Source organism: Pelophylax lessonae (genome assembly GCF_965119305.1).
Source record: "Pelophylax lessonae genome assembly, chromosome: 1".
In the NCBI taxonomy this organism is placed as follows: Eukaryota; Metazoa; Chordata; class Amphibia; order Anura; family Ranidae; genus Pelophylax; species Pelophylax lessonae.
Genome location: NC_138768.1, coordinates 215,457,297 through 215,481,914, shown reverse-complemented (window position 1 = coordinate 215,481,914; position 24,618 = coordinate 215,457,297). Strand labels below are relative to the sequence as shown.

The 24,618-nt window shown below is 46.3% G+C and overlaps 1 protein-coding gene across 4 annotated transcripts in view; it reads right to left on the bottom strand.

Annotated features, from left to right (window-relative positions):
- The window catches only part of TAOK3 (TAO kinase 3), a 591,636-nt gene that overhangs the window by 392,700 nt on the left and 174,318 nt on the right, over positions 1-24,618 (bottom strand). For all 4 annotated transcript variants that reach the window (XM_082255475.1, XM_082255477.1, XM_082255478.1 and 1 more), the window contains exons 3-4: positions 17,141-17,349; positions 594-665 (exon numbers count right to left, since the gene is read on the bottom strand). In XM_082255475.1, the coding sequence (XP_082111601.1) occupies positions 594-665; positions 17,141-17,287 (219 nt within the window). In that variant the 5' untranslated portion in view covers positions 17,288-17,349. The remainder of the gene's footprint in view (positions 1-593; positions 666-17,140; positions 17,350-24,618) is intronic.

Below are 24,618 nucleotides of genomic sequence, written 5' to 3'. Positions count from 1 at the left end.
TAACATTGCAAAATGTAATTTAAGTACTTTCTTGGCACTGAAGTTAGAGTTTGCATTCAGTGATACCTGCTGGTAATTTTGGGTACTGCAACACCACTAACACTATAGTGGCTATGTACATGTATGAGACCTACTTTATTGCTACATTTCCCTTTGGCAGAACACAGCCTGCCAAACAGAGTCACTAACTGAAAGATAGAATCCCATTTTATTTTACAAGGTGGCAGTAGGGGATGGGGGACCACTCCATGGGTCCAATACTTTGCTACCTCTAACACCCCATCCAGGTGGTTTTCATTCTTCTTGGAAATACATTTCAAAAATGCCCCAAAAAAAGACTGTATGGCAATTAGGCATCAACCATTCAAATGGCCATAAGATGTTATTTTTACTTTTTAAAATGTTTTTCCAACCTGAAAAACTTTCCCTCAGGTGGCTATCTCAAACTCATGTGCTGTTTTTACTTCCAACCCTATAGGTTGAACTTTTTTCATCCAAAAAGTGATAACTACAGATACCAGAGAGCACTCCTCTAGCTAGCTTCCAGAGAGGAGCCTGGGATACATACCTATTGTAGCAGAGAACCTTCTTACCTCATTCGTCTGTTTCCCACTATAGGACATCTTCTTAATAGCAACCACTTCATTATTTGTAGAGTTTGTGGCCTATATGAAACAAAAAAGAAATGTTATAAACTGCTAATTATTAAAGATGCACACTTTGTTTAAATTACATTCTTTATTTTATCTCACGATCATGTTTAAGGTCCGGTTCACACTTATGCGAGTGCGGGAAGGCTGCGAGTGCGGGAAGGCTGCGAATCCGCAGCCTGTTCCCGCATCGCACACGCACCCCCGGCAGTTCACACTGCCATATGCGATACGCTGGGGGTGTCAATGTAATCTTAACGGCACCCCCAGTTTGATCGCATATCGCAGTGCGATCGTGCAGTTCGCACAGGATCGGATCGCACAAGTGTGAACCGCTGTGCGATCCGATCCTGATGCGGCTGCCAAAAAGGGTCCCTGTGCGTGTTTGGTGCGGCGCGAATTTAGCCATACAAACTGTATGGCTAAACTCGCACCGCACAGCCGATCGCATGTAATGTCGGAGCAGTGCGCGCCGACATTACATGCGAACCCCGCACACGCACAAGTGTGAACCGGGGCTTAAGGATGAGTTCACTTTTTCAGGCAGAATTTCATTTTTCATAATGAGAAAAAAGCATTTTCCAATGCCATTTCTGACCCAGCTATCCCAATGTTCTTATCTCTAACTTACCCTATTCACAGGAGGTTTGAAATCTTGTCAGTTTATTTCAATTTTTAGAATGATTTTCAGATTCCATCACTTCCGGTAGATTCTCTCAGCATTCATCTCTCAGAAGCCTTCACTTCCTTGTTGCATCAAAGAAGAGGACGTGATAGGGCGTGTTCACCACTCTGGACCACACCACTCATTACAATACAATATCACCTACTTCCTATACAATCTGACTTTACAATCTCCTTTAGATCACAAGGGCCTATCTGACTTGATACAAATTGAATGGATTGTTCAGGTGTGTCTATCTATTCCATAGTTCTGGTAAATCTAAAGGAAATTGTGGGATCAGATTGCATAGTGTATGGCCATCTCTATAGAAGTACATAGGAGGGAGTGGATGGAGACCCCCAGTTGTCAGGCCTCATTCACATCTCCACGTAGCAAAAACACACATTCCAGCATGCATTTGTTTTGGAGCGTTTCATTCGTTAGGCATAGGGCAGCTAATTCACTTGAATAGGCTGCCCTACACACAACAATCGCCCAACAGAAGATCCACAGCTTTTTTTTTTTTTTTGGAGTGGAGCGTGGTGTCAGCTGCACCTGGGGAGCCTTTAACCGGTTGCCGACCGCCGCACGACTATATACGTCGGTAGTCAGCCCCGGCCAGGCAAAGTGACGTATATATACACGTCACTAGCCTGTCACTTGCTTGGGAGCCAATAGCGGGAGGAGGCGCGCTCCCGCCCCGGCTCGTTCCCTAGCAAGTCCGTGCGTGTGACCGGTGGACCCGATGTCCGCCGGTCACTCTGCGATCGTCGGTGCAGAGAGAGAAAGGCAGGCGGCTGATGTAAACAAGCCGCCTGTCATTCTCCCCTGTGTAGGAATGGTGATCATACGGTTCTACTATGTAGGACCGTTGATCACTATTCCTACACTAGTAGCCATGTCCAATCACAGTAAAAAGCACGCCCCTAGGGACACACTTAACCCCTCCTTCCCCAATAAAGTTAACCCCTTCCCTGCCAGTGTCATTTTGCAGTAACAGTGCATATGTATAGCACTGATTACTGCAGTAATGTCACTGGTAACCCGAAAAGTGTCAAAAATGTCAGTCAAGGGTCCAATCTTTCCGCCGCAATGAAGAAAATTCTAGAGCACTTCATGCTTCCCTCTACTGACAAGCTTTATGGCGATGCGGATTTCATTTTCAAGCAGGACCTGACACCTGCCCACACTGCAAAAAGTACCAATACCTGGTTTATTGATTAGGAAATCACTGTGCTTGATTGTACAGCAAACTCACCTGACCTAAACCCCATAGAGAATCTGTGGGGTATTGTCAAGAGGAAGATGAGAGAGACACCAGACCAAACAATGCAGACGTTCTGAAAGCCGCTATCAAAGAAACCTGGGCTTCTATACCACCTCAGCAGTGCCAAAGGGCAGATCGTGTCCATGCCACGCCACAATGATTCAGTAATTCATGCAAAAAGGAGCCCCCACCAGGTACTAAGTGCATATTACACTCTGCATAGACATACTTTTCAGTAGGCCAACATTTCTGTATTAAAAACCCTTTTTTTATTGGTCTTATGTAATATTCTCATTTTCTGCAATACTTAAATATGGGTTTTCACAAGCTGTAATATACTTTAAAATTAAAAGAAAGAAATGCCTAAAATGTATCACTCTGTGTGTAACGCATCTAAATAAAATATGAATTTCACTTTTTGAATTTAATTACTGAAATAAATTAATTTTGAGGATATTCTATTTTACGAGATGCACCTGTACATCTCCTTCTCAATGCTAATACACAACTAGCTTTCATCAGGCTTCTTTACCCAGGTCATATGGGCTTAGGTCTCAATACAATCTATGCAGCAGACCTGGACATCTGGTGAGAGGAGGAGGGAGTGTTGCACAGACCAACTTGAGATCTAAGCACATATGTACTGTTAATATACCAGGTCAACATCTGGTAAATGAGCCTGCTGAAAGCTAGTTGTGGATTGGCAAACAGGAGGAATACATGCTGCTTACCTGAGTCGACAATCATTGCTCAAACATTTCATTTATTTTTCATGTGAAATGGGCATTTAGCTATCAGGAGCCTTAGATGTTCAGTAATTGTATCTCATTAAGCTTGATTTCATCACAACTTGCAGTCTTAAAATATACACCACTGAAACTACATTATCACCAGATTGGTGCTGCTGGTATTTTAAGGAGCGATAACCTGTACAATCTTTGTTAGTTGACTTTTACAGTCAAATCGCCTTAAAAGAAAAAAAAATCACACATGCTCTAAGTTTAGCTGAACGATAGTGCATGAAGAATTGAAAAAAAAAAAAAAAAATGGGATTTTTGACTTACCATAGAATCCATTTCTCTTATGTTCATTGACAGACACGGCTTCAGATCTTCATAACCATTGGGTTATACTGCCCCCTACAGCATTAGGACCCTAGGCATAAAAAAAAAAAAGTCTGGCTCCGTCTTTGGGTCCCCGGGGGGTATACTCCCTCTCTCGGCTATAGGCAGTTTAGTTACATGCAGTGTCAGAAGAATTACAACTCCACAGAGGGGTGGGTGCTGTGCCTGTCAATGAACATCAGAGAAATGGATTTTACGGTAAGTCAAAAATCCAATTTTGTCTTTCGTTCATTGATGGACATAGCTTCAGACCTTCATTACTGTTGGGACGTCCCAAAGCAGTGTTAAACATGAGGGATGGGAACAGCAAAAAAATTCCCAAGGCTAAACAGTAGCCAACCAGGCAACAGGAGCTCAACCAAAACTGGAGCCCACCTGAATACACCCTCGAAGAGGATCAGGTCTTCTCAACAGCAGCCTAAAAACACCTTGCGGCCAAAAGAAGCATCCACAGATGCCAACACATCCAATTTATAAAGCTTTGTGTAAGTGTGCACCGACGACCAAGTGGCCACCTTGCAAACCTGCGTCATTAACCCCTGATGATAGAAAGCCCAGGAGGCGCTAAGCGACCAAGTAGAGTGTGCCTTAACAGGGAAAGAGGAACCTGACCATTGATAGAATAGGCCTGAATCGCAGTCTGTCTGATCCATCTGGAAATGGTCGCAGAGGAAGCGGACAATACTTTACAAGGCCCATCCGTGAGCACAAAGTGTCTGACTTCCTGAAAGACTTCGTAGCTGCCAGGTAATCCCCAATTGCCCGCACCACATGCAAGATATGCAAGGCAATTTCCTTCGGATGTTTAGGCCTGGGAAACAGGGAAGGCAACCTTCTAAAGGAACAACAGATGGGGGTGAAGAACCACCTTATCTCTATGAATCACCAGGTCAGGTGAACGATAGGATAACGCCACCAGTTCAGACACCCTGCAGAGGTGATAGCCACCAAAAAGGCCACCTTCTGGGACAGCGCAAGCAGGGGACTCTCCAAAAGATGCTCAAAGGGAGGCTTCTGGAGGACAGAAAGCCCCAAATTGAGGTCCCAAGGCAGCAACAAAGCCTGCACTGGAGGAAACAAATGTTGGACACCCTGAAGAAAGGTACGCACCAGGGAGTGTGTGGCCAAAGGTCGTTGGAAGAAGACCGCCAAAGCCAACACCCGGCCCTTGATGGTACTCAAGGCCAATTTCTGTGCAAACCCCCATTGAAGGAAGGTCAAGATCCGAGCCACTGAGAAGGACTGAGGATGAACCCCAAGAGACTCACACCAGGCAACGTACGTCTTCCACGTACGATGGTAAATCCTCTTAGAAGGTGATTTCCTAGCTTTTAACAGTGTAGGAATCACCGACTCAGATAAACCTTTTTATCCTTCAGCACCTGCTGTTGAGCCAACTTGGCTGGAACAAACCGGTCTGCCCACTCTAGAATGCCGGCTACCTCCAGAGCTGCCAGGACAGTCCTTGTTCCCCCTTGGTAATTGACATAAGCCACAGCCGTGGCATTGTCTGACTGAATGCACACTGGACAACCCTGAAGACGATCCATCCAATGGTCCAGACACAGTCTGATCGTTTAGAGTTCCAAGACATTGATCGGTGGTCTGGACTCTTCCAGCGTTCAAATCCCCTGAGCAGAATGCTTGCCGAGGACGCCTCCCCAGCTGGACAGACTGGCATCCGTGGTGACCACTGTCCAATACAGAGGGAGGAAGGATTTGCCCAGCCAATGCGCCAGAGAACAAAGCCACCATATCAGGGACTCTTGTTTCCCCGACTCAGCCAGATATGATTGTCCAGAGACTGCAGAGTCTTGTCCCACTTGGTCAGAATCTCCCTTTGCAGGGACCTCCTATGGAACTGTGCAAAAGGACCCGCCTCAAAGAGGGACACCATCAGGCCCAGCACCTGCATGCAAGTCATGAGGGATGACCATCTGTTGGACAGCAGGAGATGAATTGCAGCCTGCAATTTCTGGAGTTTGTCAAGAGGAATGAGCACTCTGGTCAAGGCCAGAGTCAGGCCCAGATAGTCCAGTTTGTGGACGGAAACAGGGCAGACTTGTGAACATTCAGAATCCAGCCAAACTCCAACAAAGTTTGTATTGTGATCTCCAGGTTTTCCACCAGAGCAGAAGGAGACTCCACTCGCAGAAGGAGATCGTCCAAGTAGCCCAGTACCGCGATCTCCCGTTTTGCATAGCAAAGCTAGCATCGGGGCTAACACTTTTGTGAAGATCTGAGGAGCAGAGGCGAGACCAAAGGGAAACAAATTGATAATGCTCCTCTCCCACAGCAAAAGGGAGGAAGCGCTGGTGACTGGCACATACTGGAATGTTAAGGTAAGCATCCTTGATGTCGATAGAGGTGAGAAAATCCCCCTGACGCAGGGATGCCACCACCATGCGAATGGACTCTATTCTGAACTTTTGCACCCGCACAAAGTAGTTGAGCGCCTTTAGGTCCAGGATTGGACGCACTTTGCCTTGCCTTCCTGGGAACCGTAAAAAGGTTGAAGTAAAAACCCTGAAAAACGTTCCGAAGTCAGAACCGGGAGAATTACCCCTTGATATAACAGGTCTTGTAGGCGCAACCTGTAGGCGGTCCAGGGACAGATGCAATTTGGATGGAAAGAACCCTACCGGGGGGTCAAGAGCTAAACTCGTTCTTGTAGCCGGACTGAACGACTTCATGGACCCACTTGTCTTGCACCAGGGAAGTCCACGGGTCCGGAAATGAGCAAAGATGTCCCCCCACCCCAGATACGGGTGAGGGTGCACCTTCATGCTAAAGGAGCCTTGTCCATGGGTCTGGAGAAGCCTGCTCTCGGCTTGCCAGACCAGGTTCGTTTGGATCCTCCATAGGAGGCCCTGAAAGGCTTTGAGCCCTTGTCAGTCGACCCTGAGGGACGAAAAAACTTCTTATGAGCCTAAAAGGAAGGCCCACTTCTACGATGAGGTTCCTTGCCCTTAGTAGCCTGCAGAAAACACACACTCTTTCCCCCTGTGAGACCTTTTATGATGTCATCCAGGGTAGCTCCAAACAGGTGATCTCCTTGAAAGGGAAGATCAGTCAATGCCTTTTCAGAACTCTGGTCTGCAGACCAGCATCTGACCCAAAATACACGCCGAAGGAACACTGCAAAAACAGAACCAAGCCACTAGGGGAGCCACATCCAAAGAGGCATCACAGAAAAACTGCAGCCCCCGGAACAGCTAGTCCACAAGGTCAGCAAAGGCAGGGGGAGCGGTTCTCCCTCCAGGTCACAGCATAAAAGCTTAGCCCACTCGATCAGTTTGCGACACCAGGGCAATGGTGAATACCGGTCTCAGTGCCGAACCAGCACATATTGCGGGCCACAGTCTCCGGCTTCCTGTCAGCTGGAACCTTAATGGCCGGAACGCTTCACCTGGAATCATAGATGCCTTGTTCAATCTGGAAACCGGAGGGTCCACCACCGGTGGAACAGTCCACTTGTTAAGAAGGGACTCCTTATGGGGTAACGCCTAGTAAAGCGCTTAAGGACCCCACAGGGACGTCTTGGTCGTCCCCACTCTTTAGCGACAATTCTGTCAAAATAGGTGGGAAAGGGAAACACCTTTGCCGCTCTAGATGGCTTGTGAGTGTCAAAGGGAACCTGCGCTTCTGTCGCAGCTGCATCCTCCATCCTCATCAGATACAATCAGTGCTTCCACCAGCGCCTTTTCATGCACAGTCGCAGACATGGAGGAATCATCCTCACTATCCGAGGATACTAGGTGCGTGGTAGCAGACCCAGCAGGGTGACCCACGTCCGCGGCGGCCGAATCAGATTCAGGATCTGAAGAGACAGATGAGGCAGGGGGCGCTTTTTGCTAGCCTGTCATCCGAAGACAATCTCTGCCCAGGACAAAAAGGACTGAAGGACCGACGTCAGTGCATCGATGAACGGTTGGGACGGAGGGCCCCGCAGGTGTAGAGAGGGGATTAGGTGGGGATATGTGCTCCAAAGACTCCATGAGTCACCAGGGGGATCCCCACAAAAACTGTAAAAACACTGCAAGGGACCACCCCCGCCGCGATGGCAGCACCACCTGGTCGCCAGGCACAAGCACCCGGCGATCCTCAGCAGAAAGGGAGAGAACCCCAGACTCACCACCCAGCAAAAACGGGCACCTGCAGCCACCAGGATAATCTGCACTCCACGTGCGGCAAACAGGAAGTGAAAGGATCCAGGAGTCAGCAGCAGGGGATGAGGAAGGGCTCCCACCACCGAAATTGCCGCCCACAGGGCTCCACTGTCACGGCCGCCGCTTTTTTTTAATGGCAAACCACCGCAAATTGGCTGCCGGACCACACAAACATGGCCGCCGTGTATAGAAACACACAGGCTACAACAAAATGGTGGCACCACAAGGCTTACAGGGACCCAGGAGGGAACATAAGGCATTAAGGACAGACCCAGGCAGGATGGAGGGCCATGACAGGAGCCCCCACCAGGTTGGTCAAACCCCCCCCCCCCTCAGCACAGTCATCATCCGGTCGCTGGCAGAGTACTCCCGCGGCCCCCACTGCCAGCATAGCACCCTACCCCCACCCCAGGAGGTGGACTAGACCACCCAAACATCCCCAACATATGGGGAGGTGGGGTTAGGATGGGGGATAAATGACAAGGGGGGGTGTCTGACGGGAAGGAGGGGAACATGGAGGGTCCGACCGTCCCAAGGAGGGGCCCCCGTGCACCCTAAAACCCTCCAGGGGCAGGGAGGGGGACAGCTACTCACCATACCAGGAACAAGGCGGTCACTGCTCCAGACAGAACCCCTCTCCATCGAAATGGGAGAGCTGTAGGCCAGGGGAAGCGCTGCGACTCGGGCTGAGACCCGGTCGTATGTGACCTCATAAGGCGTTTAACTCCCATGCCAGCCCCCGTCCAGTGGGGCTATGTCGCGGCCAACCTAGCGTGGAACTGAGGTCTGCGCGCCCTTACTGGGCAGACTACTGGTTCTAGATCATCCAGCCCGTCGCCCAGTCCAGCAGTGGATTGTGGATCTCACAGGAAAAATTCAGGAGAAAAAAAAAAACGGAATTTTTGTAAAATCTTACCTGTAAAATTCCTTTCTCTGAGTCCTCCGACAGTCGCCGCCCCTTCATATTCATCACCAATGGGTTATGTCCTCTCATCCGTAGGAGTAGCTAGGCAATAGAATATGTTAGTACAAAGACTTTTAACATATCCCACCCCCAGGGGGTGGTCCCCTCAGTACATAACCCTCCACTTCCTGTATCCAACTCAGTTTCAGTGGAATAGCAGTAGAGAGTATATCAAAACCCCAAAAGAGGGGCGGGGGCGGCGACTGTCGGAGGACTCAGAGAAAGGAATTTTACAGGTAAGATTTTACAAAAATTCCGTTTTCTCTTACGTCCTCCGACAGTCGCCGCCCCTTCATATTCATCACCAATGGGATGTCCCAAAGCAGTGTAAACATGAGGGGTGGGAAGAACGCAGCCGCGCCCAAGGCAACGCCGTCTCCCCATCAGAGAAAGGAACCTTACCAAAGGAAGGAAACCAGTTGGGCATAAGAACAAAACACCCGCTCAACAGGAGCAAGAAAGCCCAGGGAAAAACAAAAGTCCCAAACAGTCAAAGAACCCGTAACAAGGGTTCTAGGGAACTGCCGCACTAAGAACCTTGCGGCCAAAGGAAGCATCAGCCGATGCCTGAACATCTACTCTGTAGAAGTTAGTGAAAGTGTGTACGGTCGACCAAGTCGCCGCCTTACACACCTGGGCCACAGAGGCCCCATGACGATAGGCCCAAGACGTACTGACAGCTAGACAAATGAAACTGAGTTGGATACAGGAAGTGGAGGGTTATGTACTGAGGGGACCACCCCCTGGGGGTGGGATATGTTAAAAGTCTTTGTACTAACATATTCTATTGCCTAGCTACTCCTACGGATGAGAGGACATAACCCATTGGTGATGAATATGAAGGGGCGGCGACTGTCGGAGGACGTAAGAGAAAAATCTATCTAAAAAGAAAAAATTGCCAGGACCAAAGATCCCAGCAAGGAATTAGGTCCTTACTGCTGACTAGGCAGAAAAAACTGAATGCCTATAGCAGGAAGTGGGAGTATACCCCCTGGGACTGCCCGATAGGCATGGTAAAGCTTTTTCCCGCCTAGTGTCCTACTCCTGTAGGGGGCAGCATAGCCCAATGGTCAAGAAGATTCTGGAGCGGTGTCCGTCAATGAACAAAAGAGAAAATTGGATTTTTGTCTTACCATAAAATCCTTTTTTCTGAGTTAATTGATGGCCGCAGTCTCTGATCTTTATACCAGTAGGGTTATACTGCCCCCTACAGAAGTAGGACACTAGGCAGAAAAATGTTCTGGCTACGCCTATGGGCAGTCCCAGGGGTTATACCCTCTCTCCCTGCTATAGGATGTCAGTTTTGTATCAAATCAGTGTCAGAGAAAATAACAACAACCCAACTCAAATAGAGGTGCGGGTCTTGCGCCCGTCAATGAACTCAGAGAAAAGGATTTTACAGTACAAAAATCCAATTTTCTCTATCATTCATTGACGGATGCAGTCTCTGATCTTCATATCAGTAGGGATGTCCCAAAGCAGTGCCATAAAAATGAGGGGTGGGAACAGCAGAAAAATGATTCCCCAAGGCTAAACCATAGCCAACCAGGCAACATAGGACACATCAGAACAAGAGGAGACCCACCTGAAAAAAAACATTAAACACCCTCAAGGGAGACTAAAACACCCTTAAACGGCAGCCTGCAAAACTTTGCGGCCAAAAGAGACATAGGCAGATGCCAGCACATCCACCTTGTAAAACTTTGTAAAAGCATGAACAGACGACCAGGTAGCCGCCTTGCAAACCTGAAGCACAGATGCCTGATGGCGAAAAGCCCAGATAGCATTAAGCACCCGAGTAGAATGCGTCTTAACAGGGAAAGGTGGAACCTGACCCTTAAATGAATAAGCCTGCACAACTGTCTGTCTGATCCACTTGGAAATAGTCGCAGCCGATGCAGGCAGCCCTTTCTGTAGGCCACCCGTAAGTACAAAGAGCGAATCTGACTTTTGAAAAGACTCAGTAGTTGCCAAGTACACCCTGAGTGCCCGAACCACATCCAAAGTATGTAATGCAATTTCCTTAGGATGTTTAGGCTTAGGACACAGAGGGTAACACGATGTCCTCATTTAAGTGAAAACTGAAAACCACCTTCGGAAGGAAGGACGGACGGATTCGGACGAAGCACCATTTTATCCCTGTGAAACACCAGATAGGGAGAACGACAGGACAATGCCACCAGTTCCAACAACCTGCACGCAGAAGTAATAGCCACCGAGAAGGCCACCTTCTGGGATAGGGTAAGCAGAGGAATCTCCCGAATACTTTCAAAAGGAGGTTTCTGAAGAACCAACAGCACCAAATTAAGGTCCCAAGGTGGCAACAAAGGTTGCACCGGAGGTGCCAAGTGTGGCACCCCCTGGATAAAGCTACGCACCAGGGAATGGGCGGCCAGTGGACTTTGGAAAAAATTGCCAAGGCCAAAACCTGACCCTTGATAGTACTCAAGGCTAACAGTTGATCAACTCCCGATTGAAGGAAAGCCAAGATCCGAGCCACCGAGTAAGAGCAAGGGGAAACCCCAAAGATCCATACCACGCAATACAGGACTTCCATGTACAATGCTAGATCTTCCCTTTCCTCGCTTTAAGCAGAGTAGAATCACTGAAGCAGACAAACCCCTGTACTTCAGACCTGGCTTTCAACAGCCAAGCAGTCAAAGCCAGCGACTAAAGCAGGATGGAAGATTGGCCCTTGAGACAGTAGATTCTCCCTGAGAGAAAGTCTCTAAGGAGCGTCTGTGACTAGCCTGACCAGGTCAGCGTACCAAGCTCGGCGACGCCATTCTGGAGCCACAAGAATGACCACAATCCCTTCCACCTCGATCCTGTGAAGAAGTCTTGGCAGCAACTTGAGAGTAGGAAAGGCATACATCAGCTGATGCTGATACTGACTGGAAAGAACCTGTCCACTGGGCGAGACCGAAATTTGGCCTTGTACCCTGAACTAATTAGTTCTTGAACCCAATCGTCCTGAACCAGAGACGTCCAGGGGTCCCAAAAGCAACGCAGACATCCCCCCCACCCCCGAACCTGGGTGAGGGAGTCCCTTAATGCAGAGGAGGATTCGTCCGATGAGCCGGACTGGCTAGTCCCGTGCTTATCCGACCAAGCTTTTTTGTTGTCTCCAGAGGCACGCCTTTTTCCTGCGCCCCAGAGGCACGAAAAAGCCCCCTGTGAGCCTTTAAGGAAGGCCCCCGCTTGCTACGAGGTGCCCTACCCTTAGGGGATTGGGTGAGAAGAGTACTCTTAACCCCAGTTAGACCCTTGATTAACTCATCCAAGGAGTCACCAAAGAGGCGTTTGCCCAAAAAGGGGAGGTCAGCCACAGCCTTCTTAGAAGCCTGATCCGCTGACCAGCTCTTTAGCCACACCATGCGGCGTAATACGACCCCTACCAAAGACACTCTGGCAACCAGAGGGGCCTCGTCGAGGGCTGCATCACACAGGTACACCATGGCCTGGGCCATCTGATCCGTGAGTTCAATTACAGTCGGAGGAACCGCCTGCAGGTTGCTCTTAAGCACTCTGATCCATTCCGTAACCGTCTGAGAAACTAAGACGGAGGCGAACACCAGTTTAGGCAGCAAACCTGCCACTAAGTGCAAGTGGCGGGAAAGTGCCTCCGGGCACCTGTCCGCCAGGTCTTTAAACACTGGGGAATCTTCCACGGGTACCACAGTTGATTTATTCAACCGAGAAACAGTGTGATCCACCTTGGGTGACACTGTCCAGCAATTGGACACCGAGTCTGCAAAAGGGTAGCGGCGCCAAAAACGCTTGGGCACCACCAACATGTGGTTTGGCTCATTCACGATTTCGTTAAAGTCCTCGGGACAAGGAAAAGCCTGACCCGACTTCTGGGCTTTGGGGGAGCTGAAGGCAACCCGCTTTCCTGACCGTGTGGGCTCATCATCCAGATGTAATGTTTCCCTCACGAATCAGTGCTTCCACCAGAGCGTGTTCCCGCGCTGCGGCTGAAGAGGACTCATCCTCCTCATTATCTGACAGTGAGGACAGGGATCCCTCAGGGGGAGCTTTGTCCGTGGTAACCATATCAGGCTCTGAATCAGAGGACTGAGAGGGCATTTGCCTTTTTTGAGTAGCAACTTCATTACAAGGACCACTTTGGAAATCAGAGTTTCTAAGGCTGCAGACAGACGCCAGAGAAGGTGAACCGGATGGGCCGGCTGCACAAATAAGTTCAGAAATGAAATTTACACTTTGGGACTCCATTTTAATGTCAAAATTAAGTACACTGGCCCTTTAAATGTTGCGCTTGCGGTCCGCACCGCTATACCACGCTATAGCCTCTGTCTGCAGCAAGTGAAAAAAACTTCAATACAAAATAGGAGAAAATGGAGCTGCCCAAACAGCGTGGTTGCCCACACTTAAGATGGCGCCCGAAAATGGCACCAAACACTCAGGGAAACACAAAAAAAGGGCGGCTGCCCTTACCTGAATGCAGCTTAATGCCCACACTTAAAATGGCGGCCTAAAATGGCGCCAATGGTCATGAGCCCAAGGAATGAGGCCTTCACGGGCACCCACTATAGGGGGAACCCCCCCCAGGACAAGATAACTTAATCACACCCCTTCCCTCAGGCGTTTGTCGCCGCTATAGCGCCCCCAGCGGGAGCAGGGAGGGCAGGACCTGTCCTGACAGGCCAGAAGGATATTTTGAGGAAAACACAGCTCTTTTATCCCCAGGAGTGGGCCCACAGCTCCCCCACAGGCATCTGTCCCAGGGACACGGGGGGCATCACTCACCATACCATGGACCGTGGGGCTCTGCTCCGATACAGCTCGCCTCCCACCCCGAGTGGGGGTGCTGCCAGCCAAGAGGGGTACGTTGCAACTCAGGGTATTCCACGTTGATGCGTCCCGTCGAAAACATCAGTTCGCAGGCTCATACCCATCCGTCAGGGCTCTGTCGTGGCGAGGCCTGGGCGGACCACAACCTGCTCACGCTCGATGACCAGGCTGGGAGACTAAGGATCTAGATTATACAGTGCAAAACCTCAGTCCTGCTGTCGCTTGTAGTTCACCAGGAGGATCCCCCTGACACTAGCTAGCAATAGTGACGAGTAAAGAAAAACAAACATTTCTCAAAGAAAATAAAAACGGAGACCGGAGACCCAGCAGGAACCTAGGTCCTACTCCTAAGCTAGGCAGCAAGAAACTGATTCTATGAGCATGTGTGTCTGGGGTCATGTGGATAGGACGGCCCCTAAAGGCGTGCCTAGTGAAAGTAAATCGTGGTACGAGTCTCGCGCTGTCTAGAGGATTTCCTATATATGTAACACCCCTTAAAGCTGCGTATACCCGTTCTGTGGACCAGACAGTTTATAAACAAGTATTTAAAAGGGGGGGGGGGGGTACCGCGCTTCAGGGAAATAGTATAAAGGTATAACTAAATAGTAAATATAGTGTGATAGTGTTCAAATAAATATTAGAAAAAACTCAAAATCAATAAAAACGTCTCTGTGATGGTGTTCAAATAATCCATTAAAATTCACACTCATATGTGACTCCAAAATAAATTCAAAATATTAGTGGAAACATCCTCAATACATAAATATAAAGTGCATCAGTGCTGATATAAAGGGAACAATCTTACTCTAAACTGATACTTCAAACGGACTAAAAGGTGACAAAGTAAAGGGTCAAGTGCTCAATAAATAAAATTATATAATATTTATAAACAGACTTCGCATAAAGTGTTTATAGGTTATATAAAAAGTGCTTGTAGTGTCCCAAAAGATTTTAAACCCGCATAAGCGGTATTCCTCCTTTTTTTCCCAGGTGTTAGACCGCCACCTTTCACCAAGTGATAATAAGGGGTGCTTCTCAATCCTTAAAACCCCTAAGGGTGTGCTAGCCGCTCACCTCAATATGTATGAGAATGCGCCTTTTAATTATATGGATCTCCTCATCAACTCCTCTCCTTACTCGCTCCACAAAAAGGGGATGGTGATAGCCTCTTATCTGGATCGGGGTGAATGCCCTCTGGACTCTCCGCGGATCCCAAAATAAGGTGCTGACATAGTGCAGTATTGCCATAATAAAATCATTTATGTAAATACAATATATTGCACTCACATAGAACCGAAGATTTTCAAGCCTTTGTATGATTACAGCTTATCTGCGGACCTTACTTCCGCTTTCCGACGTCACTTCCGGTGCTCTGCCCTACGCGTTACGCCACGTGGCTTCTTCAGGGAATTCCCTGAAGAAGCCACGTGATTTTATTATGGCAATACTGCACTATGTAAGCACCTTATTTTGAGATCCGCGGAGAGTCCAGAGGGCATTCACCCCGATCCAGATAAGAGGCTATCACCATCCCCTGTTTGTGGAGCGAGTAAGGAGAGGAGTTGATGAGGAGATCCATAAAAGAAGCACCCCTTATTATCACTTGGTGAAAGGTGGCGGTCCAACACCTGGGAAAAAAAAGGAGGAATACCGCTTATGCGGGTTTAAAATCTTTTGGGACACTACAAGCACTTTTTATATAACCTATAAGCACTTTATGCTAAGTGTGTTTATAAATATTATATAATTTTATTTATTGAGCACTTGACACTTTAATTTGTCACCTTTTAGTCCGTTTGAAGTATCAGTTTAGAGTAAGATTGTTCCCTTTATATCAGCACTGATGCACTTTATATTTATATATTGAGGACGTTTCCACTAATATTTTGAAATCACATATATGAGTGTGAATTTTAATGGATTATATAATTATTTGAACACCATCACAGAGACGTTATTATTGATTCAGAGTTTTTTCTAATATTTATTTGAACACTATCACACTATATTTACTATTTAGTTACACCTTTATACTATTTCCCTGAAGCTCGGTACCTCCCCCCCCTTAAAAAAAAAAAAAAAAAAAAAAAAAAAAAAAAAAAAGTGCCTAGTGAAAGCTTTCACTGCCTAGCACAAAACCCATTCGTGAAGAAACTTCCAGAGCTGCGTCTGTCAGAGGACGTAAGAGAAATGTTTTTTTGTTTTTTTTTTGTTTTTTCAGAATTGTGTTTTTTTTTTTTGTTTATAGCGCAAAAAATAAAAATCTCACAGGTGATCAAATACCACTAAAAGAAAGCTCTATTTGTGGGAAAAAAAGGACATCAATTTTATTTAGGTACAGCGTATAAGGACTGCACTATTGTGGGTTAAAGTAACGCAGTGCCGAATCACAAAAAACGGCCTAGTCATTAAGGGGGGAAATCCTTCTGGTCCAGAAGTGGTTAAGTTGCAGTGGTCAAACCCAAAAACTTCTAGGGGAAGTCACTTCCATTCAAACTTTAAGGCCAGGTCGAAACCTGCAGGTAGTGGGTGAACTCTCTTACTACTAGACCTCCCTGCAGCCTTTGATATGGTTAACAATCCCTTCTGCCTCAAGAGACGCCACTCTTGACCTTTAAGGCTCTCTCCGGGTTCTCCTCCTGCCTATCACAGTGCTCCTTCAGTGTTACCTATAACTCTGTATTCTCCTGCCCACTTCCTCTTGCTGTAGGGGTCCCCCAAGGCCCTATCCTCAGACCCCTCCTCTTCTCCATCTACTCCTCCTATCCATGCCCCCTCCCTGACCTATCAAGATCAATAATACAACCATCAGTCCCTCCCCTCACGCCAGGGTGCTAGGTGTAATCCTGGACTCTGACCTGCCCTTTCAGACCCAAATTCAATCGCTGTCCAAATCTTGTAGACTTCACCTCTGTAACCTCTCCAAAAAACTACTAAGCAACTTATTCACTCCCAAGCAACTTATTCACTCCCTTGTTATCTCTTGCCTTGACTATTGTAGATCCTTCCTCATTGGCCTACCTCTCCACAAGCTATCCCCACTTCAGTCTATCATGAATGCTGCTGCCAGACTCATCCATCTTACTAACCGTTCAGTGTCCGCCACCCCTCTCTGGCAGTTCCTCTACTGGCTATCCTGCAGCTAACAACCAAATCTTCAATTTCTCCCTCACAATTATTACTTTTTTTTCCGCCAGCCCCTCCCTATTCGATTGTAAGCTCGCAGGAGCAGGGCCCCCCTAGCCCCTATACCGTTGCTGTATTGTCTCCTTTGCTGCGCAAACTGTTGGTGCTATATAAACCCTTTATAATAACTCTGGGGAGAGCAGAGACATCTTTGCAGTATTCCCAGTGAAAAGAATAAAATGAAGGTAGAGCAATTTTGTTAAGCATATTATTTGTTTTGTTGTTACAAAAGTAGAGTTGTTTACTCATAAAAAAAGAAAAACTCTCTACAAATTGGCAATGTATAATAAAGTGTTCTTACAAAGTAAACTGCTCCAAAGCTGCCATGTCCAATTTCATGCAGATCCACAAATATTCTCTCTGGATCCTCCTTGCAAAATAGATCTGCTATATCTGGGTCCTTCAAGAGGCCCTTCCGCATTCTGGATGGTATAGTAACTTCAGTCATCCTTACAGTCCCTGGCTTGTTTCATGCTACATGGAATGTATGTCTGGCTTGAAGGCCGATTGCTGAAACAAAGAGAAAAACATGCTATGATATACAAGCACATTGCCACCTATAGTTTTTTCACCTAAAATAGAATAAAATTATTTTTTTGTATCTCTATAAAGGTGAGGCCATCATCCTGACCTTTATTAAACAACATGGTGCAAAGACTAATATGTAATTGCCTAATAGAAAGACTGAGCCCAGGGGGTGTCTGCTGGAGCCTGACAAGATGAGATAATCACATGCTCCTGGGCCAGTTCGGTGCCCAAGCCAGAATCCATTGTACACTGATACAAAGATAAAAACAGGATTTGTGTACTCACTGTAAAATTTTTCTCAGAGTTCAACAAGGGACACGGGATCAGTAGAACTCAGGAACACTGCATTAAATAGATGAACTTAGGAGCACGTGGATACTGGCAAACAAAAAAGCTATTGGCCAGCTAAGCACAACTCCTCCCACACCCATGACCCTTCAGCTCTTAGAAAAACAGTATTGTGAGTAGACATTAAAAATACACAGAAGGAATGGGACCCATGTCCCTCGATAAGATCCAGGTTCATCGGTGGACACAGCTCTCCATAAAACATAACTAGTGGGTTATATTGCCTCCTTCAGGAGTAGGACTAGGCAGAACAAAAAACACCTGGCTACGCCCATGGGCCATTCTCCACTGGTATATAACCCCCCTATCTGCTCTAGGTAATCAGTTTAGTAGCAAGCAGTATTAGAAGTATCAGAACTCCAAAGAGGGGTGGGTGCGGTGTCCGTCGAACTCAGAGAAATGGATTTTACGGTAAGTACAAAAATCCCATTTTCTTTTGTTCATCGACTGACACAGCGCTCCATAAATCATAACTAGTGGTATGTCCAAAAGTAGTGGCAAAAGGAAAATGAGGGGTGGGGAAAATAACCCAAGGATAAACAGAGTCCTTAACCAGGACACAGGAGCCTTAACCGGGTCACAGGAGCCCCATCTAAAAAATAAAGTTTTAAAGAAGAAAAAAAAAAAACACCCCTCAAGAGGGAACAGCCTCTCTTAAACAGCAGCCTGCAAAACTTTGCAGCAAAAAGAAGCATCCGCAGATGCCAAAGTATCTACCTTATAGAAATTCGTGAAGGTATGCATGGACGACCAAGTGGCCACCTTGCAATATTGAAGCCTGATGACGGAAGGCCCAAGAAGCACTCAGCGCCCCAGTAGAATGCACAGGGAAAGGTGGAACCTGACCGTTCATGGACTAGGTCTGAGTCCCAGTCTGCCTGATCCATCTGGAGATGGTAGCTGAAGAAACGGCCAGCCCTTTTCTTGGTCAGTCCTAAACCACAAAAAGCAAGTCTGACCTCCAAAAGCCGGCTCATCCCAAGGGATGAAAAGCAAATTCCTTGGGATGAGCCGGCTTGGGACACAAAGAAGGCAACACAACATCTACATTCAAATGGCAGTCAGAGACAACTTTGGGCAGAAATGATGGACAGAGACGAAGAACCACTTTATTCCTATGGACCACCAAATAGGGACTGCGACAGGATAATGCCGCCAACTCTGATACCCTGCGGGCTGAGGGAATAGCCGCCAAGAATGCTACCTTCTGGGATAACGTAGGCAAGGGAATCTCCCAATAATTCTCAAATGGAGGTTTCTGGAGAACTGAAAGCACTAAATTTAAATCCCATGGCGGCAAAAGAGACAGTACAGGTGGAGCCACATGTCGAACCCCCTTAATGAAGGCACAAACTAAAGAATGCGTGGCTAGGGGTCGCTGAAAGGAAGATTTCCAAGGCAGACACCTGGCCCTTGATGGTACTCAGGGCCAATTTCTGATCAATCCCCCGTATAAGAAAAGGTTAAGATCAGAGCCAAAGAAAAGGATCGAGGATTAGGTGCCAAATGACTCACACCAAGAAATGTACGCTTTCCACTGGGCCGGAAACCAGTGAAGATGTTCCCCCAGCCCCAATAATGGGTGAGGGCAGACCTTCATGCTGAAGGGGTCTTGTCTGAGGGTCCAGAAAAGCTAGCTCCAAGCTTACCAAACCAAGGTTGCTTGCAGCCTCACGGCGAAGATTTAAAAGATCAATTTCCCTTATTCTCTGCCCTAGAAGCACAAAATAATTTTCTATGGGCTGAGAAGGAGGGCCCCCCATCTGCGACGAGGCTCCTTCCCTTTCCTGGATTGTGGAAAGAAAGAAGGTACTCTTCCACCCGTGATACCCTTAATGATGTCATCCATGATGTTCATTGATTTTAGCTCTGCGTTCAACACAGTCCTCCCCACTGTACTGATCACTAAGCTCAGGGAACTGGGTATCTGCACCTCCATTTGCACATGGATTCTGGACTTTCTCACCAACAGACCTCAATCTGTCAGGTTGGGAAACCAGGTATCCTCAACCCTCATTCTGAACACTGGCATACCGCAGGGCTGTGTTCTGAGCCCACTGCTCTACTCCCTGTTCACCCATGATTGTGCTCCTCTGTATAAATTCAACATCTTTATCAAGTATGCGGATGACACCACCGTGGTCGACCAGATTGAAAACAATGATGAATCGGCCTACAGGGAAGAGATCTGTAATCTGGCAGTATGGTGTGCCACCAATAACCTGACTCTCAACGCCACAAAGACCAAAGAGCTCATTGTGGACTTCCGGAAATCCAACAGCGGGAGACATCCACCAGTCAACATCAATGGAACCGAGGTAGAGCGAGTCTCCAGTTTTAGGTTCCTGGGAGTTCACATCTCTGAGGATCTGTCCTGGCAGCAGAACACGTCAGCTCTGGTAAAAAAAAGCACAACAACGTCTGTATTTCTTGAGAAGTCTCAAGAAATCTCATTTGTCCCCGGGGATTTTAACGAGCTTCTACCGCTGCATCATTGAGAGCATCCTGACCAACTCAATCACTGTATGGTACGGAAGCTCCACTGTGAGTGAACGTAAAGCACTGCAAAGGGTGGTAAAAAATGCTCAAGGCATCACTGGCACCCAATTACCTGCCATTGAGCACCTTCACCACAGCAGATGTTTGCGCAGAGCTCACATCATCAAGGATTCTTCGCATCCCAGTCATAAACTGTTTAACCTCCTTCCGTCAGGAAGGAGATACAGAAACTTGCGCACTAGAACCAGCAGGTTCAGGGACAGTTTTTTTCCATCCACCATCATACTACTGAACTCAACATTACACCGCTAATCATTACAAAACAAACACAAACAAAAGACTGTATGTAACCTCTGTACTATACATGTACATACTACATAGTATATCTTTTCACTCCTTAGTACATCTGCACTATTTATATCTGTATGTATCTTTATCATTACTGTACATTTTGCCCAATATTTCACATTCGTTTGTGTATATAATGCATGTGTATGTGTATATATATATATATATATATATATATATATATATATAGTGTATATATATTTTTTAATTATGCTAGATGTTTATCTGCACTGTAAATATGCTAGATATTTATCTGCACTTTTGCACGATTGCTACATTTTGCACTTCTGGTAGATGCCAAACAGCATCTCGTTGCTGTGTACCTGTACTATGCAATGACAATAAAGTTGTATCCATCTGTCTATCTATCTATCTATCTATCTATCTATCTATCTATCAGGGTAGCCCCAAACAAGATGATCACCTTGAAGGGCAGATCAAAGAGAGCTTTCTTAGAGGCTTAGTCTGCGGACCAATTCTTAAGCCACAGCACGCACCTAATCACCATCACTGAAACAGAAAGTCTGGACAGCACAGGGGCTGTATCCAAAGCTGCATCAAAAATAAACTGCAGCCCATGGGCGCACTGGTCCGCTAAATCAACATAATCAGCGGGGGACCTGCTCAACTCCCCAGGCTCTGGCGCAAAACCTTGGCCCATTCAGTTAGGGTCTGAGACACAAGGGCTGAGGCAACTTATTGCCTAGAGCAGAGAGGGGGGTTATTTACAAGCGGAGGGTGGCCCATGGGCATAGCCAGGTGTTTTTTGTTCTGCCTAGTCCTACTCCTGCAGGAGGCAATATAACACACTAGTTAAGAGTTATGGAAAGCTGTGTCCATCGATGAAGGAAGAGAAATCCTGTTTTCTTAATCAAAGGACACAGAATCAGTAGAATTCACAAAACACTGGGAAGTTCCAAATCAATCCAGCTAAATGGGGGGGGGGGGGATAAATTCTAAATGAGGGACCTTCAATTATTTCTCATACACCACTCAGCCATAACAAAGATCATTGACAGGTAAATAGAACATAGTGGCATCTGAAAGTCGGTGGGGTATATTAGGCAGCAACTAAACATGCAGTCCATGAAGTCAATGTGTTCAAAGTAGAAAAAAAAATGGGCATCACAGTTTGTGGTGTATGAGGCTGCGTTGCCACAGACCAGTCAGACTGCCCATGTTGCCCCATGTGCACAGCCAAAAGCACCTACAATGGGCATGTGAGCATCAGAACTGGACCACAGAGCAATAGAAGAATAGCCTTGTCTAATGATCACATTTTCTTTTACAGCATGTGGATGGCCAGGCGCATGCTCATCGCTTACATGGGGGAAGAGGATGGGATGCAGGATTGGATGAAGGCAAGCTGGCGGAGGCAATGTAATGCTTTAGGCATTGTTCTGATGGGAAACTTGCCCCTGCTATTAATGTGAATGTTACTTTGACAAGTACTAGCTAACTAAACATTGTTGCTGCCCGTGTTCCCCGATTGAAGTGGTCTCTTTCAGCAGAACATTACACCCTTCCACACTGCAAAATTGGTTCAAGAATGGCTTGTGGAACACAAGAACGAGTTTGAGGTGTTGATTTGGCCTCTACATTCTCCAGATCTCAATCCACTATGCATCTGAGGCATGAGTTGGCAATACAAGTTTGATCCATGATGGCCCCACCTTGTAACTTACAGGACCTAAAGAATCTGCTACTGACAGCTTGGTGCCAGAAACCACAGCATACCTTCAAAGGTCTAGTGGCGCCCATGCAGTCAGGGCTGTTTTGGTGGCAACAGGGGGTCCTGCTCAGTATTAGGTGGGTCATCATAACGTTGCAGCTGATTGGTGTATACCATGTGGAGTACAACTGCTGTATACATACACAGCTGTGGATGCGGGTACGTACAAATGGACAGAGTTGCCTTTTTTCTTTACTTTTTTTTTTTATACTTAAAGTACAGTTGTGCTCATAAGTTTACATACCCTGGCAGAATTTATGATTTCTTGGCCATTTTTACGAGAATATGAATGATAATAAAAACTTCTCACTCATGGTTAGTGTTTGGCTGAAGTCATTTATTATCAAACAACTGTGTTTACTCTTTTTAAATCATAATGACAACAGAAACTACCCAAATGACCCTGATCCAAAGTTTACATACCATGGCGATTTTGGCCCGATAACATGCACACAAGTTGACATAAAGGGGTTTGAATGGCTATTAAAAAGGTAACCATCCTCACCTGTGATCGGTTTGCTTCTAATTAGTGTGTGTGTATAAAAGGTCAATGGGTTTCTGGACTCCTGACAGACCATTGCATCTTTCATCCAGTGCTGCACTGACGTTTCTGGATTCTGAGTCATGGGGAAAGCAAAAGAATTGTCAAAAGGATCTGCGGGAAAAGGTAGTTGAGCTGTATAAAACAAAAAAGGGATATAAAAAGATATTGAGAATGCCAATCAGCAGTGTTTAAACTCTAATCAAGAAGTGGAAAATGAGGGGTTCTGTTGAAACCAAACCACGGTCAGGTAGACCAATTAAAATTTCAGCCACAAGTGCCAGGAAAACAGTTTGGGATGCAAAGAAAAACCCACAAATAACTTCAGGTGTTAATACAGGACTCTCTGAAAACAGAAGGTTTGGCTGTTTCAAGATGCACAATAAGGAGGCACTTGAAGAAAGATGGGCTGCATGGTCGAGTTGCCAGAAGAAAGCCATTACTACGCAAATGCCACAAAGTATACAGCTTACAATACGCAAAACAGCACAGAGACAAGCTTCAAACCTTCTGACACAGTCATTTGGAGTGATGAGACCAAAATTGAGCTTTTAGGCCAAACCATAAACACTACATTTGGAGGGGAATCAACAAGGCCTATGAAGAAAGGTACACCATTCCTACTGTGAAACACGGAGGTGGATCGCTGATGTTTTGGGGATGTGCGAGCTACAAAGGCACAGGAAATTTGGTCAGAATTGATGGCAAGATGAATGCAGTAAGCTATCAAAAGATACTGTAAGAAAATTTGCAGTCATCAGTCCGGAAGCTGCGCATGGGACCTACTTGGACATTCCAACATGACAATGATCCTAAACACAAGGCCAATGCAACCTGTCATTGGCTTCAGCAGAATAAAGTGAAGGTTCTGGATTGGCCATCTCAGTCTCCTGACCTCAATATCATTGAGCCACTATGTAGATATCTCAAACGTGCAGTTCATGCAAGAGCCCAAGAATGAACAGGAATCGGAGGCTTTTTGCCAGGAAGAACGGGCAGCTTTACCATCTGGGAAGATAAAAAGCCTCATCCACAAATACCACTAAAGACTTCAAGCGGTCATTGATGTTAAATGGGGCAATACACGGTATTAAGAACTGGGGTACCTAAACTTTTGATCAGGGTCATTTGAGTAGTTTCTGTTGTCATTATGATTTAAAAAGAGTAAAACACAGTTGATTGATAATAAATGGCTTCAGCCAAACACTAACCATGAGTGAAAGAAAAAGTTTTTGTGATCTCATTCATATTCTCTGAAAAATGGCCAAGAAATCAAATTCTGCCAGGGTATGTGACCTTTTGAGCACAACTGTATATAATGCAAGTCCTTACCTTGTTTAGAATAGAAAAGCACACACCTATGTACTGTGTGTAACTTACAACATATAGAGCAGGTAAAATCAGTATTGAACACTTCACCATTTTTCTCGGTAAAGATTTTTCTAAAGGTGCTATTGATATGAAAGTTTCACTACGTCAGTAACAACCCAAGCAATCTATATATACACACAACAAAACCAAAACAAATAAGTTAAGAAATGAAGTTAAAGTGGAATAAAATGGAATGACACAGGGAAAAAGTATTGAACATGCTAACTAAAATGTATTTAATACTTGGTAATGATAGTGTAGCAGAATTTCCAGGCATTAGGCCTGATGTGGGTCTGCCATTGTTACCGGTAATACTTCCAACACATTTAAGTTGAAAACCCAAGTGTGAGAGCTGAGAAAATGACCAATCCGGCATCTTTGGTTTGTTTTGTTTATTTTGTGATGGGGATGG